The following is a 26,827-nucleotide window of genomic DNA, read 5'->3' on the forward strand; positions in this document are numbered from 1 at the left end:
TCCTTCGATTTCACAGATGTGCTACTTGGGTCTTTAACAAAGTCCGTAAATCCGGTCAGAAAGGATAGAGTAGTTAGGGGAGCAGAAGAACAACCAAGGAAGAAAAAATGTCAAATCGAACAACCAAGGAGCCAGTCAAATTGAAATCAGGTCCCCTAGCATGCCCTCCACTTTGGCCACAACCAAAGAACTGAAGTCAAGGGAGGTGGTTTGGGCTGTTGGGCTACACCAACAACAGACCACCTGGAAAGACAGTCTGTGTCCCAAGGACACTCGAGATGCCACATGCAAAGGCATTCATTGCAGTGTTGTTTACGACAGTGATATATGCGAAGATAGGAGATCGGGCAAGAGCGAAATGATTAAGGACATTTCCCACATCAATGATGATATTTTACGGCCCTTAAAAACAATGCCTATAAAGAGTCTAGAAAAATACGAAAAGTGCGATGCTATAGCTTTACAGGGTGACAAAGCCGACTGGAAACGGCAGAGACCATGAATCACGAGTATGTAAAATATGAATAGAAAGAACACACGTCAAAGTTCTAAGAGTGGTATGATTATGAGTGATGATCTTTCTTTTCTTTTTTTACAGACAAGTCCATGTTTTCCAAAATTAGCTTAGATTATTCTGATAACGGTATAAAATCAGAGGTCAGAAAACTTGGTCCATAAAAGGCCAGATGGTAAATATTTTGAACTTTGCAGACCCTATAGCCTCAGTTACCATGAAAGCCATATAGACAGTATGTCATAAACAAATGGGCGTGGCTGTGTACCAATAAATCTTTATTTATAAAAATAGGTGGCAAATTGGATTTGTCCCATAAACTGTAGTTTGCTGATCCCTAGTCTAACCCGAAGTTGTGCTTTTTTATGCTTGCACAATTTGTGCAAGACGAACCCCAATTATACTTTTTAGAGGTGGGGGACAATCATATACAACAACTGTTCTTTCGTTAGCTCTAGCTATTTCCGAAAGTTATCTTTCTGATCATAGAAGAGTCTGGGGATCCTAAGGAAATGGTCCAGCCCCTGGAAATCACCCTTGGCAAGCAGGGCCATGACACGAAGCAGAGCGGGCTTGTCCAGGCCGAGAGAAGCTGTCACACTCTCCCTCTCTTTACCTGAGTCATTCCCTAAGTCTCTCTCTCCCGCAGTCTCGCATTCCGTCAATTCCAGGAAGAGGAAGCAAGAAGACAGAGACCCTGAGCAGACTGAAGACCCAGCATTGGAGAAGGAGGTCTCTGTTCTACTTACATTGGATTCGAGGTCACTGGATGCAGGATGACCTGGGGCGCCCGGGTCGGCGTCTCCGGCACCACATCTGAGAAGCCGATGGGAGACAGTCAGAAACCCAACACAGAGTCCACAACCTCCCCCAAGGACCTGATTCCTGGCAGATGGGGCAGCTAGTAACTTCTCACCAGACTGTGCGTCCCTGGGGCTGGCCAATCCCTTCTTTCCCTTCCTTGATCACTTGAACTTGTCCCGCTCACACACACCAGTATTCCAAGATGGCACCCTGGACAAAATGTCCCACTGACAACGTGAGGGGGTTGCCAGAGCCTGGAGCCTCTGAGCGGAAGCCCCCAGCTGGTCAACTCCGAACCCCCCCCACTCCTGAGTTCTCTTTGGTGAGGCCCCACACGGTTTCGCATCTCCTGGTGCCCAACACAGCCACTCCGAGCACCTCTCCACTACCACGTGGCTCTGGACCCCTCCTCACCCTGGCCCGTCCTTCTACTGCAGGCCGCTTCTCAGGCTGTTCTCTTGTGCCTCAGGATCTCCTTGGTACCACAGTGCCCTTGAGACCACCCAGCCTCTCTTCTCCCACCTCCACGGCTCACCATGATCCTGGGGGCTGGTGGTTCCACTGTTGCCCTCTTTGAGCTCGCCCCCCCGACAACCCTTGCCTTCATCCATTCCAGCAACGCGTGCCCCTCCAAGGGCCTGCTGGGGGGGGCCTGCGAGCCCGTGGACTCACCTGGGAAGATGAACTGCTGCTTGAATTTGTAGTAGTGGGACGCTTGCAAAGGAAGGAAAAGGCCAAAGTCAGTGCTGTCCCTGGGCTGTCCCTTCAAATAACAAATCAGGCTCCCGCAGCCACGGTGTGGGTTCTCTGTCCATTCTAGAGAGTTCCCAGATTCCTGCAGACACCCTAAATCACAAGGGACTGAGGGCATGTATAGAAGAACCAGAGCTCTATACATCCAAGCCAACCTCCCCACTGCAGCTCCCTAAAAACAGAGCATCTCACCTCGGAGAGTCACCAGGGCACAAACCCATTTTTGTTAATCACGTAGGGACACACATACACACAAAGTCTTTGTCAAGCCATAATCTAAAATATCAATTTTTTCCCTTAGCCAGAGTGATTAGAGAGGCTTTAAAAAAATATTTTATGACACAATGAGCTATGTCTCACACCTGTTAAGATGTCTACTCTCCAAAAGATAAGAAGGAGGTGCTGGGGAGGGTGTGGAGAGAGGGAAAAGTGTGGGGCACCGTTGGTGGGAATGCAAACTGGTGCAGCCATTGTGGAGAATGGTCTGGAAGGTCCTCAAACAATTAAAATAGAACTACTGCAGGGTCCAGCAAACCCATGTCTCAGAATATGTCTGAAGGAAATAAAATTGCTATTCTGGAGAGATATCTGCCCTCCCACATTCATTGTGGGATTATTTATAGGATCCAAGACATGGGAGCAACCAGATGTCCCCTGATGGATGAATGGATAAAGCAAATGGTGTGTACACACACACACACACCCTGTATATTTACATATGTATATACAATGGAATACTATTCAGCCATAAAAAAGAAGGAAATCCTGCCATTTGCAACCACATGGATGGACCTCGAGGGCACTGTGCTAAGTGAAATAAGTCAGACAGAGAAAGACAAATACTGTAATATTACTACTTAATATGTAGAATTTGACAAAACCATATTCATAGAAACAGAACCAGATGGGTTAGGGGACTGGCTGAAGGTGGTCAAAAGGGCACAAACTTCAAGTGATAAGACAAATAAGTCCTGGGGATATAACGTGCATCACAGGAACTACAGTTGACAACACTGCTTCATATATTTGGAAGTGGCTGAGAGTTTAGGTCCTGCAAGTTCTCATCACGAAGAGAAAAATTTGTAGCTGTGTGTTGGAGATGGAGGGTAAGAAGACTGGTGGCCATTTTGCAACCTCCTACACGTATGCTGTGCGTCTTCAACTGACACAATGTTATATGTCAAGTATATTTCAATAAAATTGGAAAAGTATGCATTTCCCGTGTTTTCCAAATTTTCTGCATTGAGCATTGTATGAGCGTTCCTGCGGCTGCGGTGACAAATTAGCACACGCTTGGTGGCTTAAAACAACACGTTTATCTTCTTATAATTCTTGAGGTATAAGAAGTGTGGAATGAGTCCTAAGGGGCTAAAATCAATGCGTCGGCAGGGCTGGTTCTTTCTGGAAGCTCCAGAGGAAAATCAGTCCCTTGCCTTTTCCAGCTGTTATAGCCCACATTTCTTGGCCCAGAGCTCATCACTTCAGTCTCTACTCTGGTCCTGACATCACTTCCCACCGACTCTGACCTTCTCATCTCCCTCTTTTAAGTCCCCCTGTGGTTCCATCTGGATAATCCCAGCTTAATTTAACTCAACTCAGGATCCTTAACTTAATCACATCTACAAAGACAAGTCACATAGAAAGTATCATAGTCACAGATTCTGGGATTAGAGCATGGCCATCTTTGGGGTACCATTATTTGGCCCACCATGAGCATGAGTTGATCTCTATATTTAGGGATAAAAGAAATTTCCTCAACTTTGCTGCTGACTCACCTACAATTCATTTCACTTCCGGTTCATTCACCAGAGACCAGCTGTTCCGGATATCCCCAAGATTTCTGATGTTACCAGTTACTCCAGTGGGATGGATGGAGGGGCTGGAGCAGGTGGGGCCAGGGTGCCACGGGCATTGGGGAGGTCACACAGAGTTTCAGCTCCCCAGGCAGAGGAAGTGAGCAGGAATGGGGTCAGACAGCAGTCTGAACTGGTGAATACGCTTCCAGAAATAATTTCATTACGTCCAGGACAACATATGACGTGCACGTTGACTCACCAGGAACTCGTGGAGTGGATCAGAGGCTGGGGCTGGGGGTTGACAAACCATAGCCCATGTCTGGACCATCACCTGTTTTTGTTCATAAAGTTCTACTGGAACACAGTCTCGCATTCATTCATTTATATGCTGCTGTCACGCTACAATGTCATAGTTGAATATTTGCAACCATCTGGCCCATAATGTCTAAAATATTCCTGTTAGGCTCATTATAGAAAAAAGTTGGCTGACTTCAAGTTCAAAGCAAAGATGAGCTGGACAGCAAGACTAGGAGGCTGATCCTAAAGGGTCGAATCCTGGCTCTTCCTTTGGCTGTTTGTAAAAGCTTGAGCAACTCTCTCCTGAGCCTCGGTTTCCAGGTGTGTAAAATGGGGATAATAACAGTCTTTCCCTCCCAGGGCTGAGATCATCGTTACATGAGATCAGAGTGCACAGTAGTGCTGAGTAAGCATTAGCTGCTGGGGTTAAGCCAATATCTTTCTAAGCTCTCTTAATAAACAGACAAGAATGATTTATAATGAAGAGAAAATCTGTTTCAGAGAGCAAAGTCATTAGCTGCCCCTGAGGTTGGAACTGATTTATAAACTCCCCCAGGACAGAGAGCAAATGTTGGCATCTCAGGATCCCAAGGGCCCTTGCACCAATGGGCGCAGGACTCATGTTTGTGGAATTAATCAACTCTCTTCTAGCACAGCGATCCCCAAATATCACAGATAGTTGGAATCCAAACGGATGCATTTTCTAATTCTGGAAAATGAGGTGCCCGGGAAGGGAAGCAACTCATTCGAAGTCACACAGCAGAGCTTTAAAAGAGAACCAACCTCCGTGATTTCAAGGACCTTCTTCTGTTAGATAACTTGTTTTTTTTTGTTTTGTTTTGTTTTGTTTTTCCTTTTCATTGCACCCTGTCAACAAGGGGCTAAAATTAAAAAGGAAAAACTACCCGGAGTTCTCAAGAGGCTTAGCTGATTTCTTCTCTCCCCAACTGGGATGGGGGATTCAGTGTCTGCAGAAAAGGCTAGCTGGCAGTTACATTCTTTCACAGAGCAGCAGCTGGGAGAGGGAGAGGAGACACTGCTCTGAAAAGGGACAGGTGTCAGGCAGAGGGACGCCGGCAAATGCCTCCAAGCACATAGCCAGCCCCATCCTCGACCCCTCTGTGTGCTGGAGAACAGCTTGTTCCTGATGACCGAAAAGGAGACAGTGGCCAGAGAGGACTCAAGGCATGGCCATGGGCCCTTTCCTTGCCAACAACAGGCACCAGTGAGGAGCGATTCCAACGGGAAGCTGATGAACCCAAGTGGTCTGTTCAGGAAAGCTGAGCGTCTCCCACTCTCTGGAATGGAAGAGGACTCGGGGGAACTGGGAAGCTTCAGGCAGCCCGAGGCCAGAGACATAAGCAGACCACTTTGAAGTCACCTCTACTCTGAAGCCCTCCTTCCTACCCTCCTTCCCTAAGGCCTCCCCCCAAAGCAGCCCGAATGGTTTTCGAGAAGGATCTACAAGGAAGAAGGGAGGATAAGTCATCTCCTGCCTACACCTTTTAAATAAAATTCAGATTTAAATAAAACCCAGATTCCTGCCATGCCTTGGAAGGCCTGACCAGACCCCCTCCCTGCGGCCCTGAGGCTTACCTGGTGCCATTTTCCCCTTACTCATGGCACTCAGTCACTGGGACATTTTTTCAGCTCTTCCCTGGGGCAGGGCCTTTGCACATGCACCCTCCCCCCACCGGTCAACTCTCCCCTCATCTTCGGAACTCAGCCCCCTCTGACTCTTCAACCTAAAGTTGTCCACCCCCAGGCTGGGAAAAGGCAAGCAGGTGGATTCTCTCCTAGCTCCCCCAGGAGAAACCAGCCCTGTGGACACCTTGATGTTTAGCCCTGTGAAAGCAACTTTGGACTCGTGACCTCCATCACTATAAAATAATATGTTTCGGCTGTTTTAAGCCACTAAGCTTGTGGTGATTTATCACAGCAGCCACTGGAAACTCATAAAGGGCACAGCTGGTGTGTGTACAGCTTCATACCTAGTGCCTTGTATAGTACTGGTACGTAGTAGATGCTCAGTAAATATGTGTCATGGAAACAGATGGGTGAATGCAGTGTGAGGGGAAGGGGGTGGTTCTGGACAGGAGGAAACACCCATGAGCCACTGGCCAGGTCAAATATGGCCTAGGATTTGGAGGAGAGTGGCAGGGGAACAAGGAAGTCAATCACAAATTCTAGCAAGTCTGTGCCTAATGCACTTGGTTTTCCAACTAAAAACTCTTTCAGATGTCATGAGGTTAACAAGTGAGCCAAATGCCTATTAACCCCATGGACCCTTTTAGAAAAGAACATTCTAGATCAGTCAATGCTGGGGACTGGTTATGCCAAGCATTACCTGGAACAGTCTTTAGAAAACTCAACAGCTGGGAGGGAACCATGGTCAAAGCAGCTTTCCCATCAGCAAAGGCTCACAGTAGAGAGCGTGACAGTGACTAGGGACTTATATGAACAGGACAGGCACTCGTCATCCTGAGGAAATTTTGCTAAAACCTCCTAAGTCAAGGGAGAAGATCCGGCTGCTCATCTGGAAGGTCCTATTTTGCTCACCATTTCCATATTGCATTTTATTATCACCATCCGGTTATAAAAGCGGCGCATGCTCCTTGGTATCTACACATTGTAGCAATGCATAAAATAAAACTCCTCTTCTTAGAAACAGCTGCCACGTGAAGTTCTTGCAGGCTTTTTTTGTGCATATACAAATACACAAGTATATATACACACACATATAAACATACGTATACACCTGTATGTAATTATTGTAGAATACGAAGGATGTTATTACACCAACTGCTTTGCGAATCACTTATTTTCCCACCGAAATGATATTGTGGATATCTTTCATGTCAGGATATCTACAAGGAGCCCCTCCATTCTTTTTAAGGGCGGCTGAATATTTGGTTATGCAGGAATATTACAGCATATCAACCATTTCCCCTCTTGATTGTAATCAACGATTCCCCTCTTGGGTTGAGTCCAGATTTCCCACTACCGCAATGAAATCCTTATGCACTGATCCCTGTGCCCTACGCAAATATAATCTGTATATAGAGTCTTAGAAGTGATATTGCTGGTCCGAGGAATGTACATATAAAACTTTGACAGACAATGCAAAATTACCTTCTTGGAAGGTTGAATTCAATTCCTACTCCTAACACCAAGGTATTTGAGGATTTCATCTTTATTTCTAGAATTCTGATTAGGGCCATATGAATTAGCAGTGATGGTGGGAAATGCCAAAAATGGTAGCCATGGTGTTTTTTGTTTGTTTTGTCTTTTTTTTTTTTTTTTTTTTGAGAGAGAGAGAGAGAGAGAGCAGAGGAGGGGTAGAGGGAGAGGGAGAATCTTAAGCAGGCTCCATGCCCAGCGTGAAGCCTGATGTGGGGCTCGATCTTATGACCCTGAGATGACAACCTGAGCCAAAATCAAGAATCAGGTGCTTGACCAACTGAGCCACCCAGGCGCCCCAGCATTTGTCAAGATCTTCAGGGAGATAGGCACTCTGCTCCACTCTGTATGTGAATGACAGGTTTAGTCCTTTAGTGATTCTGTGAAGTAGATACTATTATTATCTCCATTTTACAGAGGAGGAAACAGAGGCTCAGAGTGGTAACTGATTCGCTCGTCAAGACGCAGGTATGAAGTAGCAGAGCAGGCATTTGAACCCCAAGCAGCCCAGCCCCAGAGCTCATACTCTTAACTAAAGTGCCTTCACTCAGAGCACCGCTCAGCCCACTCCCCAGACGTCACAGTTATGAGACACTCCAGAAGATGTGCAGATCCACGGGCAGGCGAGTAGACAATCAGTGAGGACCCTGCCTCGGGGGACCCAACCAAAGGAATGAAACAGCTCAGGGAGACAGCCATCACCCCTGGTCAGCCAGGTGTCTTGTCTAAAGATGCCCACAGAGTCTTTGAGGGGCAGAAAGAGTTGTGGCATTCGGACACACGCTGCTCCCTTAGGAGGTCCTTTCTCAGTCCCTGGTCATTAAGCAAGCAGCAAACAGTTTCAGGGACAGTACCCCAAAGTCAGTGACCAGGGGTGGGGTCGAGCAGCTCTAAGAAAGCACCCAGACACCCACTTTCCCTCAGATTTGGGGGGGGGGTCATGAAGTATCCATTCACCCCGTTCCAGGGAAGTAGAAATGGACCACCCCGGAGGTGGCAGTGGGAGCCCCAGCCTGTGGACATAGTGGGCAGTTTTGGCCTCATTGGCTCAGGGAAGCACACGCCGAGATGATTCCAGCTGTTGGCTCATGTTATGGTCCTTGGTGGCTGCCAACTGAGTGGCCTTCACATCAGACAGATACAAGATTGCCTCAGGCTTGAACTTCACAAAAAAATCCCCATATTGTCAAGACTCCAAAATGTGCCTTATTCCTATGGACATAGCCCCAGATCAAAACAGTGTGGGCAGGCAACAGCTTGTCCTTAAATCAATAGTGGTATCAGGGTGCTGCCTAGGTGTGGGAATGGGCCCCCTTTTGCCTACCCACCATTCATTCGTGGCTTATTGGGTTTGGAAGTGTGACCCGTGGCTGAGAACCTGGATTTCCTCCCCCTGCACGAAGCTTGCTGGCTCAAAGGGAAATCAGCCCCCGGATCAGCACTGTCCAGTGGAACTTTCTGTGATGATAAAAATATTCTGTATTCTTCACTGGCCAATATGGCAGCCACCAGCTCCAAGCAGCTAATGAGTAATCAATCAGCTAATGTGGCTGAAAAATTAAAACTTCAATTATATTTACTTTTAATTCATTTTGGTTTAAACAGGCACATGTGGCTATGGGGCATATTGAACAACAGAGATCTAGATTCTGATTCCCATTGGTCAAGCCAGACCTCATCCCACCAGCCTCCTTCCTGCAAATACAGCCAAGTTAGAAAGTCCTAAGGGCCCTAGAAAAGGTAGTGAACTGGGCTGGACCTCAGAAGATGTGGGTGTACTCTTAGATCTGGCCCAACTGAGCAGAGAGAGATCCCTTAAGTCTAATGACAAAAGAGGCCAAGAAGCCAAACATCTCATGAGTGGCTTTTCCAGCATCTTATAGCCCCATGCATGGTCTCAGGTCAGCAGCCAGATGCCTTGGAATTTGTGGACTGGGAGAAACTTCCAGATCCTCTCATCCATCTGTATCCTTTCAAAGGTGGGAAAGCTCAAGTCAGAGGTCATATGGCATGAACACGGCAGAACCGGATACTGAATCCAGGACCCCAGCTGTTCATTCTGAGCCCTATCCTGACATCTGGAGTAAGTCTCTGTCTGAATGCAGCCCTGCCCAGCTGCGAGCCCAGGATCCTGATGCCAATTTCAAGCTATTTAGCTCATGAGACAACTGCCAGCTTGATTAGAGCCCCTCCCACCCCGCCCCATGACTGACCTAGCTGGAGACACTGGGTTGCTGTTGACCAAAAGTCCTTGACCTCTCTGAGCCTCAGTATCCTCATCTGTAAAATGGAGCCAAGAAGGCTTACTTCATGGCAACCCTAAAGATCAAATAAGGTAATAATGTGGTGATTGCCCTGCCTATGGGAAGACTCAGCCGCATGCCTTCAACGCCTTACCTTTAAGCATGGACCGACCCAGACACGGCTCTGGTTCGAGCCCAACCCTTCCTCCCACCACAGCATCCCAAGTGCAGAGGTACCTGGCAGGTTGAAGTTCTTCTGCTGCCTCGTGCACTGCGGGGAAGGGTGCAGGGGAGAAGGCGGTGTGGCGCTGGGAGGGAGGGGCGGTGCTGGCGAGGAGGGCGTGGAGGATGTTGTAGATGAGGGATTGCTGCTGGAGTCTGGCTGGTAAGGGACAGGGATGTGGTCCTGCAGAAAGAAAACAGGGCAGGGACCAGGGGGAGGCAGAGAAGCAGAGACACCGCAGTGAGAGTGGGCAAGCAGGAAGGAACCCACGCCAGCATCCTTAGCCGCTTCCCTTAGCCACCAGACCCTTCCCACGTCCCACCAGCTTCATCATCCCCACCCACCAGCTAGTTTGCATCCAGCTGTGGAAGGAACAGTTCCTGGCATCAATTTCCCACCCACTGCCTGGACTCCAGAGCGAAAGGTTACCATGTAATGAAAGGCATGTAGGTGACAGCCATGCTCTCTGTGCCTTTCGATTTGGGAAAGCCCCACGCCGAGGTGCCCAGAGTGCTCTTCCCATCCTAACACCTCTCCTCCTGAGTGTTTATTAAAGAATCAACAGCCTGACAGCTCCAGAGAGGGCGCGAGAGCGAGCCTTCAGCTTCTTCCCGCACATCTCAGTTGGAGGCGCCACTGCCTCTCCTGGAGCCCGAGCTGGCTCTAAGTGAACATGAGGACATAATCGAAGTGTGCAACCTCAGAATGGTCCCTGGCTGGGGGGGTGGGTGGCGATCGGGAGCAGTGTCCCCCAAAAGCCCTGCCCCTTGGGAAACTCAGAATGTGACCTTCTTTGGAAAAAGGTCTTTGCGGATGTAATTAAAGATCTCAAGAGGAGATCATTCTGGATTAAGGTGCGCCCTAAATCCAATGTCAAGCGTCCCTATAAGAAACGGAAAAGGAGAGACATGCACAGAGGGAAAGGCCACATGAAGACAGACGTAGAGATCACACTGCCACGTCTCTAAGCCAAGCCAGGACTAGGATGGCCAGAGCCACCAGAGGTTAGGAGAGAGGCATGGAATGGATTTTCGCTCAGAGCCTCCAAAAGGAACCATCCCTACTAACACCTTGATTTCAGACTCCTGGTCCCCAGAACTGGGAGAGAAAAAATATTTGTTGTTCTAGCTCCCCAGTTTGTGGCCAGTTGTTATGGCAACCACAGGAGACTGAGCCCAGCAGATGCCGCTGAGTCAGGCAAACCTAGACTCACAGTTCCCACAGCGACCCCTCCCCCCTGCATCTGCGACCAAATGCTTAACCTCTCTGGTTCTCAGTTCTGCCCACTGTAAAATGAGAGTACCAGCAAACCTCAATGTCCCGTAAAAGTGATTCCTGCCTCTCAAAGCCAGAGGAACTAAGTGTTGCCTCTCAAAGCCAGAGGAACTAAGTGTTCTCCGGGGCACACTGCCTGTCCCCTCACAGGATGCCAGTCACCTAGTCCCTGCATTACTGAGGTCCATCACTCCAATGGGCTACGGTGCCTGAGGATGATTTTGTGCAAGCCGGTTATTTGACAATGGGTCATGTTTACCTGCCAAACTCCAGAGTCAGCGTAATAAACACCAACCAGCAGGGGGGAAGGGCGGGGGGGGGGGGGGGGAAGGAGTAGCGGGCACTCTCTTTCTGGCTGCCCAACGGATGGCTGTGCTGTCCATGTCACCCTCCCAGAACACACTCACTCCCGCTGCCTCCAAGTAAGCTCACTTCCGTGAGATCCAGCCTCTCCTCATCCCTTACATGGGCTAAGAACCGCCACCGGCTGGGTCTACTATGTTTAGATGCGCTTACCCATGCATCTACGCCCCTGGCATTGAGCCGAGGCCCTTGGCTGTCAGTAAATGGGAGCAATTATGTTGGTGACACAATCTGCCTTGAAACTTCTTATCTGGGATACCTGTAGATTCACAGGCGGTTTTAAGAAGTAGCAGAAATCTCACGCATCCTTACCGGGTTTTCTTTGATAATTCCGTCTTGCAAAATTACAGCATAGTATCCCAATGCAGACATTGCATGGATACAGCCAAGACACAGAACATTTCCACCACCATGGGGATCCCTCATATCGCCCTTTCATGGCTACTCCCACCTCCCTCTCTTTCCCTCCCATCTAGAACCTTAAGACACCACTCATCTGGTCTCCATTTCTATTATTTTGTCATTTCAGGAACGCTATATAGGCGGAATCATACAGTATGCAAACTTTCTGGATTGGCTTTTTCTTTTTTCCACCCAGAAGAATTCTCTGGAGATTTCTCCAAGCTGTTGAGTGTATCGATAGTTTGTTCCTTTTTTTTTTTTTTTTTTTTTTTTTAAATTTATTTGACAGAGAGAGATCACAGTAGACAGAGAGGCAGGCAGAGAGAGAGAGAGGGAAGCAGGCTCCCCGCTGAGCAGAGAGCCCGATGTGGGACTCGATCCCAGGACCCCGAGATCATGACCTGAGCCGAAGGCAGCGGCTTAACCCACTGAGCCACCCAGGTGCCCCCTAGTTTGTTCCTTTTAATCTCTGAGCAGTGTTCCATGACATGGATGTATCCCAGCGTGTTTGACCGTTCAGTCACTGAAGGACAGCTACGTTGTTTCCCCTCCGTGGCTACTGTGGATAAAGCTGCTGTTAACATTGGTGCACAGGTTTTGTACGCACAACAGTGTTTATTTCTCTGGGATAAATACCCAGGAGTGCAACTTCTGGACAGCATGATAATTGCATGTTTAATTTTTAAAGAAAAAGCAAATACTGTTCTTTGGAGCAGCTACACCATTTTATATTAACAATGTATGAGTGATTTTCTCTGTCTCCCAGCCAGTGTTTGGTGTTTTCACTATGTTTTACTTTAGCCATACTGATAGGAATGTCATGATACTTCACTGTGGTTTTAATTTGCATTTTCCTAATGGCTAATGATATTGAACATCTTTTCATGTGTTCACTTGCCATCTGTATATCCTCTTTGGTCTTGATTATTGTTAACTATATAATGAGCCTTGAAATCAGGCAAACAGATTCCTCCCACTTCATTCTTTTCCAAAATTGTTGTTTAGCTATTCAAGTTCCTTTGCTTTTTCATATAACTTTTAGAATAATCCTGTCTTTATCTATTAAAAAAAATCTTGCTTGGATCTTGATAGGAATCAGGAATCAATTTTAAGGAGAACTGATATCTTAACTCTGTTGCGTCTTCCAATCCATGAACATAGTATGTGTATTAGTTTCTGAATTAGAAAAGTAGGAACAAGGGCTTGTGTTTTTTGCCCATTTTGAGAAGTTTTTGCCCATTATTTCTTGGAGAACTTTTCAGCCCTGACCTCTTCCTCTTCTCCTTCCAGGACTCTGATGACACCAATGTTATACCTTTTATTGTTGTCCAAAGGGTCCCTGAGGCTCTACTCATTTTTTTTTTTAATCCACTGTCTAATTTCTACTGCTCTATCTTCAAGCTCACGTATTCTTTCCTCTGCCCCTCCATTCTGTCACTGAGTCTCTCCACTGAGTTTTTAATGTTAATGAATAAATTTCCTAGTTGTATGTTCTAAATTTTTCATAGGTCCTGCTTTATAACTTCTACTTATTTGCTGAGACTTTCTACTTCTTTGCAGCAATTTCCCATTTTTTTTCATTTGTTTCAAGATTGTTCATAATCACTTATTGAAACATTTTTGATTGCTCTAACAATCTTTGTCAGGTAATTCCAAAATCTCACTTATCTCATCTATTGACTGTCTTTTTTCATTCAGTTTGTGATCTTTCTGGCTCTTGGTGTGACAAGTGATTTTTCATTGACGCCTGGACACCTGGGTATTACATTGTGAGACTCTGGGTCTTACTGAAACCTTTAGCTTCAGCTGGCTTTCTGTGACACTGCCCTAGCAGGGAAGAGGGCGTGTGCTGTGTTGTTACTGCTGAGTAGGGTAGATACCTAGGCTCTCTGCCTCTGTTGGCACCTGAGAGCAGCAGGGTTCCTCCTGTTACTGGATGGGAGTGGGAATTCCAGCTCCTTCATAGGCCTCCACTGATACACTCTTTTTGGGAGAAGTAGGAGTGCCTCATCACCACTCCCCATGTAATCCACTGACACCAAAGACAGGGGGAATAGCCTCATTAATGATGGGTGCTGGGAGAAGTCCTGACTCCACCAGGCCACCACTGACGTTATCTCATCAGGAAGGGGTACTGCATTATTGCTAAGTGAGGAGCTCACAGTCCCCAACACAAACCAGGCCACTTCACATCTTCAAGGCTTGGGACATGCTGTTATTTCTACTTGGAATATCTGTCTAGCCCTAGTCTGCCTACAAGACAGAGCTCACCTCTTCCATCCACTGAGAAGTTCCCCCGACCCCTGCTCTACAGGTAAAGCCTACCATTCACTCCTAGTGTTAGCTCTGCATTACTCCCTCGGCTTCAGCTCTTGCTTCTACCCAGTCACTTCTCAGCCTACTTGTTTGTCTCATCCTCTAGGCTAGGAGCTCCCTATTCTCAGCACTTAGAAACACACCAGGCACACTGTGGTCCTTCCACTGGATGGAAGGACCAGCAATGAAGGAAACGATGAAGCCAAAATTAAGGAAAACAAGAAATAAATGAAAAGAGGAGGGTTAGAGGGATCAAGAGAAGGAGAGAGGGATGGAGGAAAAAGATCTATCTCATTTTACTAGACTGTGTCTTATCCATCTTTGAATCTGCAGAACTTAGCACAGGAATAAAAACATAAGAGATAGCAATAAGTGTTATATGAATGAGTGAGTTAATGGGAAAGAAGAAGAACTAGAAGGCGAGATAAAGGGAGGGAGGGGAGAAGGAATTGTGTTCATAAAGAAAGGAATTATCTCCACCTCCTTGAGGGTAGAATTAGGTCTTCCTCATCTTTGTAGCTCAGGACTGTTGTGAATACAGAAAATCATCCCAAGAAAGCACTGCATATGGTGCCCACATTCTTTGGCCAAATTGCTACAATAGGAGGGGAAATTCCTTCTTCTGGTCAGACCCAGATCTATGGCCCGATGGGACCAGCAATTAGAGGTTGCATTCCAAACTCTACCAGATCATTCTGGGAAGGGCTAGTGGCATAATTCCTCTTTCTGAGCACAGTTAAGATGCAGAAACATCCTTCAGAGATCTCCCAGTCCAACCCCTTATTCTGTAAATGGAGACACTAAGACTCAGAGAGCAGGAGTGACTTGCTGGAGTCATACAGAGAGTTGGTGGCCCAGGTCCTAACCTCCACCCCAGCAGCAGAAACACAATATCGTGCCAAGTCACAAGAAATTCACAATTGACTCAGGAGTCAAACCGAAGCATGCTCATCTCCCAGGTTCCCATTTCGCCCAGTTGTGCACTGGTCTGGACATGGTGGTGATGGTAACTGCCTCTCTCATGGACTTTTCCTAAGAAAACTGTCCCTACCCTCCAACCCAATAGATGGTGCCGAATAGACAGTCCTAAACAGCCATACTTGTCTTGTGACCTTTAGAGCCCACCGCCAGTGCAGGACCACAGGTCAGAACAAGATGGCAGCTGGCCCATGACTATAATATGGAATGAAAAGATGAGCTGGCCGACAGGAAGAATGGCAAACAGCATTAGGAGAATAGGCAGAGAGGAGATGAGTTTCAAAGACAACAGAAGAGCCACAACAGGCCAGAAAACAAATAAGCCAAGGTTATGAGAAGTAGGAACTATATGGCAGCTGAAGCAAAGACACAGAGAAAGGAAGGTAGAGGATGAGGAAACCAGTCAACAGTAACAGACTGGAGCAGATCACAAAGAGTAACTGAGTCAAGGTCGTGATGGGAGAACAGAACAATGATTCATGGTCTTCCTGTAGGTCCAAGGAGCTGGCCTGAGCACAAGACCAGCTGAAAAGGGCAAGCCGGCATGCAGCTGTTCCAAATAGCATCATGGCAGCAGGCAGACCTGCAGCCTTGGACACCATTGCAGATGGGGTTTGGATGCCTTGATGTGGAAGCGTGAGTGCTGTAGACTGCTTCCCCAAGGAGCTGGCAGAGGCTGCTGTTTCTCCCCCTCCTCTTCTGGCTCCTCCGCCATCTCCTGCTCCTCTTCCTCTCTTCCTCCCTCTTCCCTTCTTCTTCTTCCTCCTCCTTCTGCCCCTCTCCTCTTCATCATCAAGCCATTCCAGGCCCTGAGTAGCCAGTGTTGGACTAAGTAATTTACGCATACCATTGCATCTAATCATTTCCATGATCCCAATCACACCTGCTATCATCCTGCCTCTTTTTTTAGAAAAAAAGATTTTATTTATTTATTTGACAGACAGAGATTACAAGTAGACAGAGAGGCAGACAGAGAGACAGAGGGAGGGGGAAGCAGGCTCACCGCTGAGCAGAGAGTCTGATGCGGGGCTCAATTCCAGGACTCTGAGATCATGACCTGACCTCTGCCTAAAGGCAGAGGCTTTAACCCACTGAGCCACCCAGGTGCCCCCATCCTGCCTCTTTTATAGGGATTGGGGATTGGAGGTGGGAACCAAGGTAGAGAGAGCTTGCTAGGACCACTTAGTCAATGAAGAAACAAAGTTCCAAGCCCAGCCCTTCTGACTCCAAAATGCACACTCTAAGTATTCTGCTGGAAGAAAAAGCTAGGCTTTTTGTGAACCTGGATTGACTGAGCCAGACAGGAGAGGAGACAGAGCAATGAAAAGGAAGTCTTCAGACCAAATTGGCTCAGATATCTGTTGCACTAACCACATCATTGCCTGACAAAAAGAATCTGTGTGAAGCCAGTGAGAAGAGAAAGAGAGGAAAAAATAACCCAGCTCTGCGATAGATCCTGCCCACCTTCAAGTCGAAGCTGCTTTCTAAATAGAGGTTAATTTATTTCTCTTATCAAATTCTCCTGCTGGCAGACAAGCAGAACGATGTCGTAGTCACTGATCTATCTGACCTGCGTTTCTGTCCCATCTGATCGAGAGGCTCATGGTGCCTGCAAAGCCAGAGGGGAAGGTCTCGAGATGGCTCTGAGCAGCCTGCCCCCTAAGATGTGACAAAGAAAAGGACGGGTTACAGACACGCACAGTCACTTCTCAGGAGCTGAGCAATGTGAGTCCCCAGAGCAACCCTGGAGTGGGGATCCCTTCTAGAGACCTGTATGTATCCTTTGCAAATAGCAAAGAAGAAGCAGACCCCACCTGACATTTGGATTGGAAGCCGAAGCCTGAATCTGATAATGTCATCTAGAATTTCCTGGGCACTTACCATGTGCCAGGAACCTTACTAAATGTCTTTATGTCGATTTCTCGTTTCATCCCCAAAACAACTCTCTGAGGTCAGGGCTCCTCCTAGCCACCATGGACACTTTGTTTTTTATTTTTTAAAGATTTTATTTATTTATTTGAGAGAGAGTGAGTGAGTATGAGCAGGGGGAAGGGCAGAGGGAGAGGGAGAGAGAGAGAAGCACGCTCCCCCCTGAGCAGGAAGCCCGATGTGGGGCTCCAACCCAGGACCCTGAGATCATGACCTGAGCTGAAGGCAGATGCTTAAATGACGGAGCCACCCAGGCACCCCATCATGGACACTTTAACACATGGCCTCAAATTCCTTGGACTCCTCCCATCGACAGGTGGGATTTATGCCTCTTCCCCTTGAATCTGAGTGGGAGCGCGACAGCCCCCAACAGTATGGTGTATACATGTATATACCAACCCTTGGCTAAGGACAAATCAAGACAGTGCGCTGGCTGTTATAATGCTAGGTTATAAAAGCCCCAGTTGGCTAAAACACTTGTTCTTTGGGCCCTCACCTGCCATGGAGGAGACCCACTACCCTGCAGCTGATAAACTGTGAGGAAGTTCAAACCATAAGGCAAGTCCCCATCTAGATGCTCCCACTGAGTCTCCGCTGAACCCTGCCTCTGATGCATCCCATTCCAAACCCCCGAAGCTGGCTCTAGACCTGGGGTTGGCAAACTTTTCCCTGAAATGGCCAAATGGTAAATATTTTAGGCTTTGTAAGTCACGTGATCTCTGCTGGAACCACTCAATTCCAGCTTGTAGCGTGAAAGCGGCCATAGACAATATGGGCATGGCTCATTCCAAGATAACTCTAGTCACAAAAACGGGTGCAGGTGCTGGGCTGGTTTGGCCTGCAAGCCATAGTTTGCCAATCTCTGTTCTAGAAGATTCCAGCCCCCAGCTGTCTGGGTTTTCCCAGGTGAATCCTTGAACATCATGAAGCAGAGCCCAGCCATCCCCACTGTACCCTGTCCTAATTCCTGGCCCTCAGACTCCACAAGCATCATTAAAAGGCTTTGGTACACCAGTAAGTTTGAGGAGCTTTGTTGCATAGCAGTAGATAACCGGAATACACCCATTTCACATATGGGAAAACTGAGGCCGAGAAAAATGAATGGTTTCCCCAGAGTCTCACAGCTAGTACGTGGGGAGAAGCCAAGGTTGACTGCAAGGTTTGCCTGACTTCAGAGGCTAAGCTCTCAACCATTCAGATGATGTCACAAGGAACCAGATGGTGAATGACTGAGAGCTAGTAGTAAAAACGGTGGGTGATAGCGCGCTCGAGAGAGAACATATGGGCTCTGGTGGGGAGGCATGCAAAGGGAGGTCAGAGATAGAGCAAGGGGCCAAATTACTCATGGCCTTGCAGGCTGCCGTAAGGAGCTTGATTTGTCTTCTATATACAGTAGAAAGCCACTGTATGGTTTTTAAGCAGAGGAGGACAGGATTCAAATTACATTCATTAGGAATTACTCTGGCTGCAGCGTGGAGGGTAGAAGGGGGAGGGGCGGAAGCTTTCTCCAGCGGAGAGCCTTGCCAGGGAGAGATCACTCAGCCATCTCAATGTTCCTCTGGGTTCTGAACACAGGTGGTGACTTCCCACATGCTTGGGTTGATTTATACTTTATGCACCTCCCACACAATGCACAAAAGCATTGGGGAGCTTGAAAACTCACCTGTTGGCATGTGCAGCCTTTGCTTCCTACCGTAAGGCTGCAGGTCTCCCTGGGACAGTTCTGATGCAGTCCAACCAACAGACCAAACACAGGATGTGGAAATCACACCGGAAATTTCCATGCCACAGTGGAGAGAAAGATGCACAGAGAGGCTCATTGCTGACTACCCTGTGAGGAGCAGCCGGAAGCCAACCAAACTGGCCGAGGCTCAGAGCTTTGGGCCCCCCACTTATCCATCCACCGAGTCTCCAACAGGAGCTCAGAAATAGACCCCCCACCCCCAATCTCTTGGTGGTCTGATTCAACAGCTGTGTCAGCCCAGAACCATCTGCGAAGTTAATCCTGGCAGATGGCTGAACATCTCACAGAGCGAAGAGGGCAGGTCTGGACCACTCAGGAACCTGCTCAGACTCTCCTGCTCTCCCTACTGCCCCCTCCTCGACAGACTCATTCATTCTCACTTCGGTGTGCCCTCTTTGAAAACCAGACAGATTTCCGGCGCGCTGAATCTCCACTGATGGCTGGATGGCCCCCAAACTTTACTTGCACAAACAGCAAGGAAGGAGGAGAACCCAGGTGGGTTGGGAGGTGCGGGTTCCCAGAGCCATCTGTGTAAGCCCTGCCCCTGCCCTGCCCCCACCCCCCGCCCCTCCTGGCAGCTGCCGGCCCCAGCATGTCCCTGCGGGGCAGGACCCCAGCCTCACCTTGCTGATTTTGTTGGTTTTGGGGAGCGTCTGGCTGATGTGCAGGTCCGAATACCGGGGTGGCTTTCGTAGAGGGTTGTTGATGTCACACGGCACGGACTCTGTTCGGACTAACCTTGCTGGATCCGTAGGGGTAAAAACAGCAAGTTGGGAGTTTAAGTACCACTTTGGTTTTAAAAGGTTTGGCCAGGAGAGCATAGCTCGGACCCCACCCCGAAGGCCCGCCCCCACTCCCCCCCCAGGAACAAGAGGGAATTCTCCAAAAATGGTAATTATCCTGTCATGGTAGTAAGATCAGGTGTTCTCCGGTTTCTAAAATCTTTTTTTTTTCTTTTTTTTTTTTTTTTTAAAGAGAGATCACAAGTAGGCAGAGAGACAGAGAGAGGGGAAAGCAGGCTCCCTGCTGAGCAGAGAACCCGATGTGGGGCTTGATCCCAGGACCCCGAGACCACGACCTGAGCCGAAGGCAGAGGCTTAACCCACTGAGCCACCCAGGCGCCCCGGGTTTCTAAAATCTTTATATTGTCAATAAATGACTTGTCCATTAGAAATTTTAATAATAAAACTGAATCTATCAGGTTGTTTTCAACACCGTAATGGTCTCACACTGGGGTTCATTTCAGACTTGACCCTCCTTTGAAATACAAGCGGTTCCTGATTCCTTAGGGTCTGCAATCAACAGACAAGCTCAGAATGGTCACCTGTCCCTGTCCCCATCTAACTTTTGTGTTGGAATCGTCCTTACATTTGTCGTAACACACTTGTCGTAAACCAGGCCACCAGGATCCCGGAAAGGAAGGCTTAGTATGTTAGGACCTCCCAGCCACACAAGAAGCAGGGCTCACAGCTGGTGCTCAATAAATGCTTCCTGATCCAAACCACACTATCCAAGCTCCTCCTTGAGTTACCTGTTATTTCGACTTCTTATGGGGCCTCGGGGAGGGGCTGATTGAGCAGCTCAAATTCAAATTTGAGTTGGCAGTGTTACTTGTTCGCTGTTTTTATTGCACGGGGTGTGGGGCATTGGTGGAAAAGTTTAAAGCTTTGCACTGACCCGGGATTTAATTTCTCTGCTTAGCCTGAGCTGCCATCTCCATGGAACCCAACTATATTTTAAACTTCCTATCAAGAGGGGTGGGGGGGGTGTGGCGAGGAGGAAGAAAGAACCTGGGGGACTTCTGGAAAGATCCATGGCTCTCGCATGTACAGGCACCTGCTGCCTTGGAGTGAAGGGGGCACGGCCATGAAGGCGGGTGGGGGAGGGAGCCTTCCTCAGATGTCAGCCTCTGAAAGCCAGTCGCCATGCAGCAGGTTGGTTCTGATCTGCACATGGGAGCTGGGCTCCAGCAGAGTCCACGACGAAGAGGAATTTCTCCAGTGATGCTGACCCAAGACTAGGGCTCGAGAGCTGTTGAGAATTCATGTTTAAAAATAGCCTTGTTGAGTGTATGCAGTTGTGCAAGGAACAGATGGTTCTTGATTAGGGTGTGGGTGGGAAGGGGCAAAGGGCTGAAGATTTTTCCTTTACTCGCAATTCCCCTCCTCGTGGAGGTAAGCCATGCAAAGATCACAGACAACCAACAGCCCGTGGGCTTTGGAACCCATCCCAGGACTTTGGGCGGCACTCTGCTTCCATCTTTACCTTTCCCTTGGGTTCGCTCTGAAACGGCATGGATTCCCCAGAGCCTACACTGACTAAGGCCAGGGGAGCCGCAAGGGACACAGCGGGGACCAGAAGGGACTCTGTCCCAGATCAGCAGGTGGTATACGCAATGTTGGCTCCATGGCTCCATCCAGCCTATTAGAAGGAGGGTGACGGGGAACTGGCCAGTGAGAATTTTTAAATGGTTAATAAGTTGTGAGCGTCTTCATACAACTATTTGGGTTTTTCGTGGAACTGCGAAAAAATGCAGAGCAGGTCCACGTTGTCTCCATCACTGCTGGAGCGGCTGTCCTCTCTAGACGGCCCCTGGGTGTCCTCTCTACTCTGCATGGCTTTGCATGGCCACCTTCTCTCTTTTCTGATCCTTGCTTGGCCCTGCTGGCCCCTGTGTTGGTGACGTCTATTCTAGGGCCTTGCTTCTTAACTTTAAGGTGGCAGAGAGCTGCCCGAAGATGTGGTGAAAGAGGGAGGTTCCTCTTCAGTAGGTCTCCGGTGGGGCCAGAAACCATGCGTGTGGAACCACACCGCTCCCCAGGGATTTCCAGGTTATCAATCCACAGACCGCACTTTGAATAGCAAAGGTCGGGACCAGTGATACCCAAGAGAACTCTCGGCCACGAGGAGAGCGTTGGTTATCTGCACTGCACCACCGGTGGCCACTGAGACCTTGAAATGTGGCTGGTGTGGCAGAGTCATTGGATTTTTACTTTTATTTCATTTAATCTAAATTTAAACAGTCAGATGTGGCTAGCAGCTGCTGTATTGAAGAGCACAGGTCTAGAGGGTCCCCCGGTGAATGAATTGCAATGTAGATAATGACAGTGAGAGATAACTACCCCATGAGACAAGAGTCAGGGGAACTATTGTCAAGGCTGGACTGCCAGGTTTCCTGAGGAGATGCCTCCCACTGAGTGCTTGGGAGGCAGGGCAAAGCCTTTCTGTCCAGTCTTTCCTTTGCACTCAATTGGTCTTGCTCCCCCCCCCCACCCCAGGGTAAAGGCTGGCAGTGGCTCTCCTAAGGGTAGCTGTTACCTCCCTATGTGGATAGTTTGGCCCAGACACTCCCAGGGCCCCAGGGGACAGAACACAGATGGCCCAAATCCAGAGACCCAAGCCCGACCCCTCCCCATGGCCACCTCTGCAGGGCCAAGTAATTGAGGAACACTCAGCCAGCACTCTTTTTCTACATGTGAAGGAAAAGCAATGAGATTGGGGGAACGAGAGGAGAGTGGAAATTAGAAGAGCAGACAGGAATGAGAGAAAAAGACTTAGGAAGGGGGAGATTAATCTGAGGGCTAAAGTAACAGAGAGACCATCAGAGGGGCAAGGAAGACGGAGAACAGGCACCAGAGATGGATGAAGGAGACAGATGTCAGGAAGAAGAGTGTCAGAGGGCAAAAATTTAGGTAAGTATCAGGGGATTAAGAGGTACCCAGAAATGGCCTGGATGGGACAGCTATCTCCGAGGGTCTGCAAGAGCCCCCACCCCAGCCTACCCCTAGGATAGGAAGTGTTAAATACTTACCTCCTCGGTGGATGATCAGGAGATGACAGGGAGGGGCTTCTTTGGTGCATTTGTTGTGGCACTTTAACCTGAGAGAGAAAGAGACAAGGATGGAGAGACGGGTAGTGGATGGATGGATGGGTGGATGGATGGATGGATGGATGGTTGGATGGATGGTTGGATAGATGGATGGGTGGATGGGTGGATGGATGGATGGTTGGTTGGATGGATGGATGGATGGTTGGGTGGGTGGGTGGATGGGTGGATGGATGGATGGATGGATGGTTGGGTGGATGGATGATGGGCAGACAGGTGGGTGGGTAGGTGGATGGATGAATGCATAGATGGATGGAAAGATGGGTGGATAGAGGAATGGATGAGTAGAGGGATGGGTGGGTGGAAGGCTGGGTGGGAGGAGGGATGGATAGATGAACAGGATGCCCTGGTGGTTCAGAAAGCTCTGGAAGCTGTGAATACAAAAATATGAGATGAGATAGGGCAGCTAAAGTATCTCCTTGGCACCTAGGAAATTAACTCTGGATAAAGGCTATTGTCATTCCATTCTCCCAGGTCAGACTCGGGTGGTCCAGGTTGAGTAGCAACTCTTTCACCAACAGTGTCCACTTAGACGTTATGCTTTGAAAGACATTTTCGCCTTTCAGTCTGTACTTTTTTCTTTTTTATTTTAGGGAGAGTGAGAGTGCACGAAAGTGAGGGGATGGAGGGAGGGGCAGAGGAGGATAGAGAGAGAGAGAGAGAGAGAATCTTAAGCAGACTCCAAGCCCAGCTCCGAGCCCGACACAGGGCTTGAACTCACGACCCTGAGATCATACTTGAGCCAATATCAAGAGTTGGACACTTAACCAACTGAGCCATCCAGGCGATCCACAGTCTGCATTTTTTATCCTTATCATCATCCTCACCCAATCCTAATAACCATCCCCTGTTACCTGCAGACTCGTTTGCCAGCCATTGTACTAAGCATGATACAAATGCTACATCATTGGATCTTTATAAACACTTTACACAACGGATATTATTATCATTCCCATTTTACAGATGGAAAAACAGATTAACCGAGCTTTCCTGGCAGAAAACTTGGGTCGGTGGTGCCAGAGGCGGCCTCTCATTTTCCTTCAAGCCTCAAGCAACAGGTGACAGCTAACCAAGGCTTCCGTTTAAGATGAGATTCATGAGAGGTATTCAGTTTCAAAGGTAAGAAGAGTTTAGAGCCAAAATGTCCTCTTTTGAAAGAATGTCATCTTGTTCTTTCCTAAAGCGTTGCCAGGCTCCCAAAGGATAAAACAAAACAAAAAACAAAAAATAAAACAAAACAAAACAAACCCAAAAAACCCCAAACCAAAAACCAAAACAAACTAACTGTGACCTGCTTTGTCTTTTCCTTTTAGAGTATATATGTCGGTAAGAAATTCTTCCGAATTTCCATACCAATACACACCGTGGCAGACGCTATGGGTGTCCTGTCTGCACCCCTTTGGGTCCCCTTACCATTTTTGTGCACGCCAGCCTGAGTGCCGACAGCAGACCTTCTTGCCAGAAGGACCCTGCCACCTGCTTAAAGGTTTCCCAGTAACAAACTCCATGCAGAGAGGTGGAAACTTTAGAAGCTCAACCTTCTTGCCCTCCGGGGACCTCATAGTTCTCTCTGACAGAATAATCTGAATGTCCAGCCACAGACTCCACTTGGACTCCCCCCATGCTCAGTGGTTTTCCAAGCAGAGTCCCAAGACCGGCAGCATGAGCACCAGTGGTCTCCGAACTTTTCAGGAGTGCAGCTTCTGGGGTAGGGACCTCAGATCTGATAGAAGCCAAGACTCAGAGCTGAAATGCAGTCCCCTGTTTCAACAAGCCCTCTCCCTGGGTCTGCTACGTGCTCAGGCGTGAGAACCACTGGTCTCGCTGATCGTTTGGGAATGCCGATGCACGTTTCCCGATTCCTCCTGTCTTCAGTCTGTGGTGGACCCGGTAGGGCCCCGGATTCCACTCTGAGATTGAAAAGTTAGACCTGGGGCCCCTGGGAGTGCAGAGGGGAAGCAAGGAGATATGTGGGCAGAAAGTACATTATTAGTCTATCTCCAAGTCACCTTCACTTTGACTGCATCTGGGAGAAGGTTTCTGGTGCTAACACGTCTTTACATTTCTCTACCACATGCTACCACAGTCCCAGATTTGGAAAGGCGACACTATCGACAGGAAATTTAATAAATTAATTTTTCCATCTGAACATCTTTTTTTTCCTGGTTGCCGCGTATTCATGGAAGTGATGCTGATTTTCCACTCATGGTGACAGGATACACTTTCATCTTTAAATACATTTTTTAAAGATTTTATTTATTTATTTGACAGACAGAGATCACAAGTAGGCAGAGAGACACGCAGGGAGAGAGAAGGAAGCAGACTCCTGCTGAGCAGGACCCTGAGATCATGACCTGAGCTGAAGGTAGAGGCTTTAACCCACTGAGCCACCCAGGCGCCCCTCAATACATTTATTTGAGTTTAAAAGGCGGTAAGGTGTAAATAAATAAAAGTAAGGCTGCTACGCATATATGACAAAATCGTGACAGGGAGGTGAGCGAATGACTGAATTAGATTGGGACAAGCTGGCTTACATAACTTGGAATTGTCAGAAAAGGGGACAGCTCTTGGCATCTGACAGTCTAAGTTTTACTGGTTGAAAAACATTAAGAGGTCCTCTTGGTCATGGATGTCACAAAGACGCTGTGACTTAGAGAAGAACAAGAACTTTCACTTACATGGTGCTTGTGAAGTACCAGCAATGCCCCCCCGGGACTTTACACAACTTATATAATCCTTGTAACAATCCTAAATAGTAGCAACTATTGTCATCCCCATTTTACGGAGTGAAAAACCGAGGCTCGGCAAATTTGGATAACTTACCAAAGGTCAAATAGCCAGTTAGAGACAGAGGCCCCAAGCCCAGGTCTAACCAGCAGATGCAGATGCCTCCAAAACCTCCACTCTTCTTCGTTTACATCTTGGGGGTGGCAGTGAATGAAGAGGAAGCTTTGGGTAACCAGCAAAATCAAAAGGTCCTCCTTTGAGATAAGCCTAAGATGTCACCTTGTTCTTCCCCCTACAGTTACCTGACTTCAAAAGGATAATAAAAATCCCACCTCACAGCAAATTTCTTTTTCTGGTTTTTTTTTTAAGATTTTATTTATTTTGGGGTGCCTGGGTGGTTCAGTGGGTTAAAGCCTCTGTCTTCGGCTCAAGTTGTGATCCCAGCATCCTGGGATCAAGCCCCGTCTCGGGCTCTCTGCTCAGCAGGGAGCCTGCTCCCTCCTCTCTCTCTCTCTCTGCCTGCCTCTCTGCCTACTTGTGATCTCTGTCTGTCAAATAAATTAATTAAAAGAAAAAAATTTATTTATTTATTTGAGAGAGAGAGGAGAGCATGAACAGGGGGAGGAGAGAGGGAGGTGCAGACTCTGCCGTGAGCAGGGAACCCAGTGCAGGGGCTGAATCCCAGGACCCTGGGATCATGATCTGAGCTAAAGGCAGATGCTCAACTGAATGAGCCCCCCAGGCGCCCCCATCTTTCTTTTCTAAGGTCCACAGACTGTCTGACCTACAGGAAGGTCCCAGCCTCCAGGGAGGGTATGGGTAATGCATCCACACCCCAGTGGGAAGCTCTGCTGGATGTACAACTAGCCTCTCCATCATTCTGCAAAACACTTAACTGGGGTCTGGGACAGGACAGGAGAAGCCGCTATGTTTATGGGGAGGGACTAACCACACGTAAACAAAGATCAGATCATCGCAGGTGTGGTAAGGCGGAGGAAAAAATCATACAGGGAAACAGGATGGAGAGTATGGGAGTGGGAGGGGAAGAGCTTCCAGCCAGATCTAAAGTGTGAGGGCAGGAACAAGCTTGGCGGGTTCAGGGATCAGAGGTTAAAGGCTGATCAGGCTGAAGTACAGAGAACAGCAAAGCCATAAAGACAAGAGGAAGGGGAGGAGGGCATGGGCAGGGTCCCCGGCAACCGGGGCAAAGAGTCTGTATTTGATTCTGCAGGCACTGGGGGGCCACGGGAGGCTTGTGACAGCTGTGACAGGTCGGACTGATGCTTGGGAGGCCCCCAGCTGGGGAATCTGCTGATGCCAAATGAGAATGGAACCAAGAAGTATCTGCACTCATTCCTGTTTGAAATAGCTTCATTCCACCCTGGAAGCTTCCAGAA

At 48.2% G+C, this 26,827-nt stretch overlaps 1 protein-coding gene across 1 annotated transcript in view; it reads right to left on the reverse strand.

Moving 5' to 3' along the window:
* LOC111156475 (kinase suppressor of ras 2) overlaps positions 1-26,827 on the reverse strand; it is a 390,957-nt gene that overhangs the window by 54,481 nt on the left and 309,649 nt on the right. The window contains exons 8-12 of the mRNA XM_022517399.1: positions 22,631-22,696; positions 19,441-19,567; positions 9,825-9,993; positions 1,991-2,032; positions 1,264-1,330 (exon numbers count right to left, since the gene is read on the reverse strand). Coding sequence (XP_022373107.1) covers positions 1,264-1,330; positions 1,991-2,032; positions 9,825-9,993; positions 19,441-19,567; positions 22,631-22,696 — 471 coding nt within the window. The remainder of the gene's footprint in view (positions 1-1,263; positions 1,331-1,990; positions 2,033-9,824; positions 9,994-19,440; positions 19,568-22,630; positions 22,697-26,827) is intronic.

This window comes from Enhydra lutris, unplaced genomic scaffold (assembly GCF_002288905.1).
Source record: "Enhydra lutris kenyoni isolate GAN:26980312 unplaced genomic scaffold, ASM228890v2 scaffoldscaffold46, whole genome shotgun sequence".
In the NCBI taxonomy this organism is placed as follows: domain Eukaryota; kingdom Metazoa; phylum Chordata; class Mammalia; order Carnivora; family Mustelidae; genus Enhydra; species Enhydra lutris.